This window comes from Charadrius vociferus, unplaced genomic scaffold (assembly GCF_000708025.1).
Source record: "Charadrius vociferus isolate BGI_N301 unplaced genomic scaffold, ASM70802v2 scaffold682, whole genome shotgun sequence".
Classification (NCBI taxonomy): domain Eukaryota; kingdom Metazoa; phylum Chordata; class Aves; order Charadriiformes; family Charadriidae; genus Charadrius; species Charadrius vociferus.
The window spans coordinates 184,926-195,607 of record NW_009647227.1 but is presented as its reverse complement, the minus strand read 5'-3'; the positions used below and the strand labels follow the sequence as shown (position 1 = coordinate 195,607).

The 10,682-nt window shown below is 48.5% G+C and overlaps 1 protein-coding gene across 1 annotated transcript in view; it reads right to left on the bottom strand.

Annotated features, from left to right (window-relative positions):
* TACR1 (tachykinin receptor 1) overlaps positions 1 to 10,682 on the bottom strand; it is an 18,223-nt gene that overhangs the window by 5,126 nt on the left and 2,415 nt on the right. Inside the window, exon 2 of the mRNA XM_009879814.1 lies at positions 635 to 829. Coding sequence (XP_009878116.1) covers positions 635 to 829 — 195 coding nt within the window. The remainder of the gene's footprint in view (positions 1 to 634; positions 830 to 10,682) is intronic.

Here is a 10,682-nt window from a genome sequence, read left to right as displayed (position 1 = left end):
CTCCCAGCCTGAGCTGATGCCACAGAGTCTTTTTTTGTAGCTTGGTTTTTAAGCAGGTGGGTGAATTTTGGGGCTTTTGGACTCGGTAAATCCTAAATCAGGTTTGTTTTGTTGGGTTTTTTTTCTGTTATTGCCTGGCCAAGATACCCTCAGTGAAACCCTATTTACCTCTTGCAGGAGTAACTCTTGCCCCAGGAAGCCTGTAGAGATATGGATTGCAGGAAAGGTGCTGCAAAAACCAGAGCCATACCTGTGTGTAGGAATAAGCTCCTGGGGGCAATGCAGACCCCACCCCCACAGCCAAAATATTGCATCTTAGCGGTTTTACATGAGTTGCCCTTGAGGATGAGCATCCAAGAAGGGCAGAGAGCAATGTCTGGACAAGGAGCAGCACTAAACTCACCTTGACTAACCTGAATGTGCCCCAAGATGATATGGATGGCGATTCTGCTACCATCAACTACATAGCACTGGGGTAGGGGGAGGATTTCTCCATCCCAAGGAGCTTTGAGTCATTCCCATCCTTCCTCATTTCCTTTATTTATACATATTTTTATATATGTGGTTTTGGGGTTTTTTTTTGCATTTTTTCTGTACGGTGACTTGCCCCCACTGCTGGAAAAGTTCAACTCACGTTTTTCCGTATGCGTTGGTGCTGGGCTCCGGCCACTCCACCATACATACCAGCCGGCCCGGCAGCTCGACCATCACCGAGTAGTAACCCTGGGGGAAAGCCAGCAGGAAAGCCAGGAGCCAGATGATGCCGATGACCACCTTGGTGGCGGTGGCCGAGAGCCGGGGTTGCAGCGGATGGATAATAGCCATGTACCTGCAAGGTGGGAAAAGGAGAAATCAAGGCTGGAAAGCCCCAGTGTTGCAGCTTTTGGGGCTGTTTTAGGTCTCCCTTCCATGGAGGTCGTACTTTTGCCACCCGCTTAATGCATCCTGGCAGCCCCTCGCTCTGTGCAACGCAAACAGCATCGAGTAATCCCTTTATGGAGGATCCCCCAGTCAATGCTCTAATTCTCCTGCAGCATCTTACCCTCGAGATCCGAATCCCGTGTGAGACACTCATCAACTTTTAGCTGAAAAACAGCTTTGCTAATGCAACCGGCTGCTTCTGCGAAGACCAATTTGTACAAACCCAGCCTCTATGCTGCCATCTGGCAGCAGCCACTTTGGCAGTGCCCGGTAGTTTTGCACCCGCGCAAACTCACCTCTCTCCGGTAGATCACAGTGCCAAGTGTTACAGGAGGAGAACGAAAAAGAAGAGTGCTGGATCGGCATGGGATGGGTGATCTGAGATGCCACCTACATCTGCCCAGTTCATGGGCCCTTTCCCCCAAACATCGGTTGTCATTCACGAGGAAAGCTCCAGTGGCAACGAGGCAGATTGAATTTATCCATCTGCAAATCTGGTTTTGCAAAGCCAACAGCAGCCAGAAGCACTAGAAGGATTAAGTGAGAATGTCGCAAATGTTGTATTTTATTCCCTCTCTGCTCCATGTCAAGCTCTGGGAAGAGGAGAAACATTGCATTGCTCTGCGTGTGTTACTGCCCGAGGCATTTGCAACCTCCTCTAATTTTCCTTTCATCCCTTCTCCTTTCAGAGAACGAACAGTTTTTCCTTTTAATTTTTTTCCTAGATGGAAAATACTCCTTTGTATTGCATTTTTGGGTGGCTGATGCAGGGGCAAAGATGTAGGGATTAGTATATAGATACGCAGAAGGGCCTGCTGTCAGCTCTTCCTCAGCCCCAGGGCACCAAACCTTATCGCATTTGTGCAGCTGAAAATCCACCTAATCCACCTGATAATTATCCCTCAAAAATCTGTTTGGTACTTGAAATTGAAGCTGGTTAGAAAGAGCCGAGGCAATGGGTGTTAGCGATGCTCTGGCATCAAGGTCTCCTGGGTTCTGCATCCACGTTTCTCGTTTTCCCCTTGTTGGACTGCAATCATCTTTCCTGGGACGCCACGAGGACTCATCTCCTTCCTCTTCCTCATCCTTCAAACGCCTGGTGTTGGCTGAGCCCCTCGTTAGCGGGTTTGCTGAGGTGGATGAGGTTTGGGTGAGCTTTTATCACGGGGTTCGAAGCGGGTTATGTTGGGTTTTCCCTCCCAAGCAGTGGGAAGTCAACACGCCTCAGTTTGCTGCTGGGGCTCGACCTGACGGTTCAAACTCCAGCATGCAAATGGTGGAAAACGAGGAATTTCCACAAAAGTTGGGTCATTTCTGGTGAAATACTTGCTTGGAGAAACATTTGAGGCTGCGACCTCCAGAAAGCAAAGCCAGTGCTTGGTTGCAACCAGCCAGAAATGCTTTTACATCCCCGACCTTTTTTGTGCCAGTGCGTTTAGGAGGACTTCCCCCATTGGTTTAAAACGCTGTAGAAACTCTCCTGGTTAATAAACCATCCAAATAATCGCCATAATGATGAGCTAAACCCCAACCGCATCGCCTAGAGACCTTTCCAACCACCATCGACTTGTCTGCAACGCTGTCTCGTGGTGGAAAGGAGATGGCAAAATTCATCGGACCGTGCCGGCATTGCAAGGACGGGGTCAGGGAGGCAGGAGGGAGCAAACTAGCGGCGTTTTGGGGAAAACTGGCCCCAAATCTTATATTTCGGCAGCAATTCCCAAACCGTAGGTCCCAAGCGACCTCTGAAATATTCTCTTGGGGATGCTCTAGGTTCAGCTGCCCATCAGGATTAAAAATGGGAATAACAACAGTTCTCCCAGACAGGGGCTCTGACGGGGAAGGAAAAAATATAATAAAAAGGGTCTGGGCTGCTTGGAGGACCTGGTATTACAGACCGTAAAAATGCTGGAGATAGATGGAAATGTACAAACATCCTGAAAATAATTAGACCATTATTTCATATTAAAATATCGTATAATTATATAGTAATTGTATCACTAAGGAGAAAATTGTCCTAACATTTTAATAACCGCTTCCTTTTTTTTTTTTTTCCCCTTTTTTCTGTTCCCGCCCCCCCCTTCCTTGACAAGAACATTTGATGCAAAATCAAATACGGGGGGGGAAGGAAGAAAATATGGTTTCGCGGCTGCCTTAGCTCTGACGACAACCGCCGTCTTGCTTACATTGTGGTGGAGAAGCCTCAGTACGGGGAGCAAAGCGGCTTCTTTTGCCTTCTTCCACCACTGGGTCTGTCGTGCTCAAATAACTCCCAGTTCCTTGTAGACTGGTCGGACCTTCCATGTTTCTCTACCCAATAGGTTTGTGTGTATTCCTGTCTTGGAATTTTTGATGGATTTTTGGCCACCACTGGATTTTTTTCTTGCACCCGCAACACGGGTCCCAAAAAGCCAGTTGGCTTTCTCGCAATTCTGCTCAGTTTTGAGCAAAACCCTCCTCTGAGGTGCGTTTCTACAGTGAGGGTTTCGGTTAATCTAAAATAAACCCTTCCTTCTGAGCAGGGAAATGCAAAGCAGAAAAGCAACCCCGGGCCGTGCCGTGGGTACCTCCAGGTTGTCTTCTCCCTTCCATGTAGGTTCGATCTCCCGGGCAAGGCTGCGGTAGGTGCTGCAGCCAAACCTCCATCCATCACTTCTTAGCGGGGCAGAAAAATGATATGTCAATCATGACTTTGCCTTTCAGCTAAAAAAAAAAAAAAGCTTGCCAATCTATTTATTTTTGTACCAATCCGAACAAGTTTGCATTCAAATGGAAAGGCAGATTGCAGGCACGAGATGCAGTTGCGATGCCCGGGCTGTCTCCAAGGTGCCGACGGGCATTCGGCCCTGTGCAGGGTTTTGCAGCGCTGGGCACAAAAAGGATCTATCAGAGCGTAAGTGCCGGGAAGCTGCTGCCCTCCTTGGCTTGGCCACTCAGGTCCCGGCCACCCTGGCGAGAAGCGGGCTCTCAAAAGCAAGGCTAATGAGTTTATTAGCTCATATTTCTCCTCGCAGAGTGCCTCTGTGGCCCCACTCTGCCCATCTCCCTAAGATGCTCTATCCTATTAGAGAGATTTATTTTTTTCTCTCTGCCGTTCAAGAAGGCGGTTTTCCCATCCGTAAAAAAAAAATTGGGTGCTGCGGTTTGCCTAGGGATGGTCGTTTGTGGGAGGTGAGGAAGAGGAGCACGTCCCCATGTAAGCATCCTGCCCTCGCTGCTGCGGTGGGTGACAAACCACCACGGGGTCTTCAAGTCCTCATCTGTCACAGGGAATTGGCTCTTGGTTGAGGATTTAAGGGCAGATTTCCTGCGTTTGGGAAAGGTTTTGTTCCCTGGGCAGGGGGAGCACCGTGTACCATTTGCCTGCAGAAGATGTTGGGTTGGGAAGGCTTAAGGATACCCGTTCCTCAAAAGAAAATGATCTGCAGTTGCTCTCCTTTTGGATGGAGCACTGTGGTCAAGCGCAAACCATCTTAAAGTTTTTTGCAAGCTCAGGGTTGCTGTCCTGGTTTGAGTGACGCTGGACTAATTTATCTTCTAATGCTTGGGAAAAACACACTTTTAGAAGACTCTAGTGTGTGAATTTGTGAAAATATTAACTTTCTAGCCAGCTATAGAGTGCCGGTTTCAAGGTGTGAGTGGTTTTGATGTCCCCGGGTGCGGGGATGAGGAGGAAGGAGTGAGACCCGGGCACTTGACCCAAGCTGGCCAGGAGGATTATTTCATACCATGAATGTCTTGTTCAATAGAAATTAGAAAGTTTGCTGAGGAGTTCTCTCTCTCTCTCTTTCCTGTGATGGCTGTGACCCTGAGAACTCCTTCTCCCGGTGCCGGAGCCCTGAGTCATTCTCTTTCTGCTGAAGCCGCAGCACTCGCAGTGTCCCACATTTGCTGTCACTGCTGGGAGCGCACAGCTTCTATGGATAGAATATGCTGAGTATAATCCTTGTGTGTTTTGTATTGGGATCAATATTGGTTCTTTAGTATTATTAATGTTAATTGTTTAGCCTTATCCTATTAAATATATTTATATTTCATCCCTCGGGTTTCCTGTTTTTTCCCCAGTTCCCCTTCCTGGGTGGGGAGAGGTCATGGGGTGAGAGAATAATTGTCAAAATGGCAATAAATTGTTGTGGGTTTCTCAAACCCTAACAGTTGCTCAGCTCCTTGCAGGAGAGACCCGATGCCCTCCCAGCCGCGTTTTCCCTCCACCTTTCCCGCCTTAAATCCACCATATTTAATGGCCTTGGCACTAAAGCACCGGACTTTACGCCAGATGCTATTTGATGACGTTGGTAATGCTGTTTGTTGTTGTTTAAATATTTTATTGCAATTTGGGGAGGGGTGTTACCATGACGATACAATAGCATTTGAGTCCAACGTCGTACCAGGGTAGCTCCGAGCGTATCGGTTATTAAATAGATATTGCATTCGAGTCAGTGTAGCCATCTATTAATTGCATCTGGAAATCTGGAGTCTGTCTGGATAACTAACGTTACACAATTGTTTCCACCCTCATGGAGATGAGATTAATAAAATAGCAAAAAATTTATGAAGCGTCTTTCATCCCAGAGTTTCCTTATCTGCTTCATTAAGTAATAAGGATACGACAGATAAGAGATGAGCAACCCAGAGGATGCAGAGTTTGTGCTGTGTGTTTTATTGCACAACAATTTCCCATCCTTAGCCAAGAGTGGTTTAGTTCAGAGTCAGTCCTGGAGGACTTTGCAGCCAACTCAGAGCAGATGCCCTGTACTGAAGTGGGTCAGATACTCAGAGCTGTGCTGGAGGTCATTCCTACCCAAGAAACAAAAACCTCTGTAGCGAAACCCTGCTTTTTTGCTTTCTGTGAGGATTGCGTCGCAACAGCCTGGATGCAAAAATCCCATCCCTCGAGTGGGTTTGCTTAACGAAGCTTGGCCTCGTCACGCTGGCCCTGAATACCTCGTGTCTCTGGATGATGGCCGAGGAGGCTGAGCTGAGCCCTGCGTGCTTGAAACATGACGCTGGGGACGAAGGCGCCGCAAGCAGCTGCTTCCTCCTATTTATTGCTTTGACATAAACCAGCGGCCATCCAAACCGAGGGATGGACAGCGCGTTCCCGACCCGAGACCTGAGTGATGCTCAACGCTCAGCAAAGCGTCTTCATCAAGCAGGAGGCTGCAGGCTTCTCACCGGCATTTCCCCACAGCATCAATACGGCACAGCATCTTTCCTTTTTGAACGCAGTTTGGTATTTGTTTCAAGCGCATAGAATCATAGAATGGTTAGAGTTAGAAGGGATGTTGAAGACAATCCAGTGCCACCCCCTGCCCTGGGCAGGGCCACCTCCCCCCAGCCCAGGTTGCTCCAAGCCCCGTCCAACCTGGCCTTGAACACCTCCAGGGATGGGGCAGCCACAGCTTCTCGGGGCAACCTGCCCCAGGGGCTCACCGCCCTCACAGGGAAAAATTTCTTCCTAATACCTCATCTAAATCTCCCCTCTTCCAGTTTAAAACCATTCCCCCTCATCCCATGGCTCCCCTCCCTGATGCAGAGTCCCTCCCCAGCTCTCCTGGAGCCCCTTTAGGCACTGGAAGGGGCTCTAAGGTCTTCCTGGAGCCTTCTCCAGTCTGAACACTCCCAACTCTCTCAACCTGTCCTCACAGCAGAGGTGCACCATCAAAAAGGAGGTGTTACCCACCACCAAACAGCAACCTGAGTTACGCTGGCAGCTTTGCAAACTCCCCTGCAGTCCTCCACAGCACCTTTCGCGTTGCAGACCCCACGGTCACGCTCGATTTCGAAAGCCAAATGCCCACGCAGCAGGATCAAACCCCAGTTGGTCGCAGCGGGCTGTTAAGGAGGCAGAGAGCACTCTCCTGCCTTCATCGTGTTTGCTGACAGCGCCAGGGTGGGATGGGAGAGGAGGACCCAAAGCACAACCCAGCCCCGCTGAGAGACTCTGCAGATGCTCTTAATCGAGGTACCCGTATGACCTTAACAACCCATTAGTCCTGGTGCTGGTTTATAGCTGGAGAACAAAAATCACACGAAACGCAGGGGCTGGTGACCCATGAGACCTGGCGCACGTAGTAGGTAGGTGGTTCCCACTGGGCCATTGAGGAATTAAGAATAAATGAAGGAATAAATTAAGAAAGCCATCAAATAAACCAAAAATCTCACCAGGGGCCCTCAAACTCCTATGGTGGCTTCTGCCAGCATCCAGTGAGCACCATGATCACCCAAACAGCTTGTATAACACCTGAGCCTCCTGCATCTCCCTGCCACCAAACTGTCACTAATTCATCTTAGGTCTACATTTATTCTATATTTTCATCTTAGTTCTACATTTATTCTGTATTTTCATCTTAGTTCTACGTTTATTGCCGTGGGAATTTCAAGCCCGCTCTTCTTTCCAAAAGAAAGGAAGGGAAAAAAGATGTAACTTATTTTTTGACAGGCTGAATTCCTATCTACTGGGTATTGGGGGAAGGATTAATTCCAGTTAATACCCATCTCAGATCAGAGACTGCTGCTGGGAGCAGGGACATAAACCCCTTACTAAGGCGCTGCCTTGTCCATCTCTGTCCCCGTGCTTTCTAACCCCAGAAGGGAAAGCAATGCTTCCAGCCAGCTCCATGCCGGGTATCCAGCAGCTTCGTAGGGGTTTTTGCTGCATTCAGTGACGCTTGATTTTTCGGGAATGCAAAAAGCTGCTTGGGTTATCGCTAGCTGGGGTGTAGGCCATGCCACAGGGCGGCCGGTGCAGGGGCTGCAGGCTCCTTTTCGCTTCCCCCTTCCTCTTCCATCTTCCAAATTACATCCCAGCAGAGCAAGATTACACAGCACTGGGCGCGGATCAAAGTCCTGCTCTGCAAACCCCAGAAGTCCATTAATTCAAGAGAAAAAAAAAAAAGAAAAAACAACACAAACCACAACTGGTGCTGTATTAGGGTGTAAATGACTAATTAACCTGTCTGTGCGCTGATGTAATTTGTCCTCTCCGGAGGGTTTCTTTCTGCAGTAATCACCTCTCGGGGAAGGCATGGGGTCGCTGAGTTGGCGAATATGTTCCTGACATTCAGCTGGTTCCTCCAGCCTGGGAGTTCAAGCTTGCAAGCGGTAAATAATTTTCCGAGCCAGTTTTTCTGCTGCAAATAATATGGGGTTGGGGAGATATTAACACATCTCGGCTGCAGACTAGCAATTTTAGGAGCCGCGGCAGTGAATGAAGGTTTGCAGATTTGACGTTTCTTCTTCCAGCTCCTGCCGGCAAATTGATGGATCTTAAAACACCTAATATAATTTGATAAGCCATTTGCAAATGAAAAAAAGGGGAATGTAAAGATGATCCCAGTTTGATTGCCCAGCCCAGCGTGCTGGTCCAGCAGCGTTGGTGCCGATGGAGGTTGGAGACGGGGGGGTGTCTTTTAATGAGCAAAAGCAGCATGTTGGTCGAAGAGGTTAGTCCCATCATATTTCATTTTTAATAGCTGCTTTAGAGCAGGGGATGCTTTGCAGAAAAAGGAAAATTGCCTTGTATTAAATAGCCCAAGCGCTGCACGGTCTGTTTTCACCCTGAGTTCATGGCAGGGCTCTCGCCCTTCTCATCGGGATTTGTTCAGTCAGTGGTGGTTTTGGCTTCACTCACTTAAAGCTTTGAGATCAGAGATGACTTTTTCCACCCCGATTCTGCAAGTAATCCGGGATCTACACCTTCAGCTGTGTTCCTGGTTGTCCATCATCACGGAAACTCATTCCTCTGTCTGAAGTTGGCTAACGGTGTGGGCGTAGGGGTGGTGCTCGGAAATGAATCCAGGTCCCAAGGAGAGAGAAAATGTCAACAGTTTATCTAACGATGCTCCGCCCCATGTGCCACAGACATCGCAACTTAGTGATGTCCAGAGTTTGTTTTTTTCCCCCCCGCTAAGTGTGGCTGCAAATTAGCTTGGACTCACCACAGGCACTGCTGGGCTCTCACTTTTTGTGGAAGATTGGAAAAAACCAGGATTTTCTGACTGTCTTTCAAGCGAGTTAATTCACAAGGAGAGGTTGAAGCCAGAAAGGGATATGTGAGGTGCTCTGGCACTGATACGCCCAAAACCGAAGGACGTGGCAAATTTTATAGTGCCAAAGAGAGCCGTTTGGCCCCCACTTCTGCAGGATGCTGAGAAGCAGCATCATGGCTTTTCCTGAGCAGACTTCACCAGCTGCCAGCCTTGACTCCTGAATTTCCTGCTATTGTTGCAGCGTTCAGAATAACACTCGCTATAGGATTAACTTTTTATTTTTTCATAGCCATTGTGCCCAGGCTGAAATAGGTCCCGGTGAAAGAGCGAGTGGTCTAACTTCAAGCAAAAGCTTTGGTTTTTTGTTCTTGCGCAAACCCATGGCAGGTCCTGCAAAAAAGCCATTGGGAGAATCAAACCCACCTCTCCACTTGTTCTCTCAACGACTCTCTTACAGCTCTGCTGAGTCTTTCCAAGGCGGTTTCGTATCCTCCGGCGAGGACGTTCTGGAAATTGCTCGCAGAAAGCACAAGCGGAGATGATTTAGGGGAGCAATCTGCAGGCTGATGCTCCTCTGAGCCTTCAGACTCCGTATCCAACCGCTCTGATAGATGGCTTAATACAGTTTGGGAACATGAGGCACATTCAATTCTGCCTTCCTGGTTTTTGATGAAAATCACAACTGCAGTCATGTTTGATTTCACAGATATGTCCTGGCTGTGAATATAACCCACTCCACTGAGCCTACCTGCCTCTGCTGCTCTGAATTCAGGTACTTGCCTTCCTTGTTCTCACACAGCTTTTTGCTACTTGCCAGGACAAATTCTTCCCTTTTGGGTTCCTGGAACAAGTTCCTGCATTTTCTGCCTTTTAAGTTACTATTGTCAGGTCTCAGAAACAGGAAAACAAGCAGTTTTCCAGCTCCTGGAGATGTTGGTGTGTGCTGCTTGCCTGGAGGGGCAGAGGATGGGCTTTGCTGCCTTCGCCTTCCCCATTTCCCACCTCGCGGGGAATTTGGGGCCAAGAAACGTAGCAGGTAGCTCCGTGCAGGACGTGTTTTGCACACTGAGGCTGCAGCTTCTTTTGGGTCCTCCTTCATGGGTGAGCCAAGCCTACACACACAGGTTTTGCAGCCCAGCCGTGAGAAAACCAAAGCTTTGATAAGGGTTTGCAGATGCAAAGAGAAAACTGGAAGTGCCAATTCCTCCTTAAAAAATTCAGCCCCAGGTTCCCAGACCTGCCTTTGCTCCCCATTTTACCCTGGCAGATTTGCTTTTCTGGTTATTCCAGGGTGTGGACCGAAGGCTAAAAAACAAACTATTTAAAAAAAAAATAAATAAAACAATCATCTCTCTAATTCATCCCGACCTGAAAGGGGCTTTGCCGGCTCATCCCCAACATCCTCGAAACGCAGATGCTCCTGCGACAGAGCCAGCAACACCATCGGGTAGGAACAGAGCCACACTGGTGACATTCCTCTTTTTATTCATTTTTGCTGTAATTCTCCTCACATCTCTGATACGAGAGCTTGGCAATGACCGATTTATTTTAGGGAGAGGGTCTTGTAACCACTCCAGAGCGAAACAAACCCCGAGCCTGTTTTTAATGACTGAGGGAGCATCATCCATCTCGAGCTCCGTTTCCCAAGCTGTCAGCGCAGGAGTTGTGGCAGCGCTATAATTTCTCGCAGGGAAATATCCGTGCCAGTTTGTGCAGCACTTAGACAGCAGCTCAAAATGTGCTGGCATACAGCAATGCAAATCCCCCCCC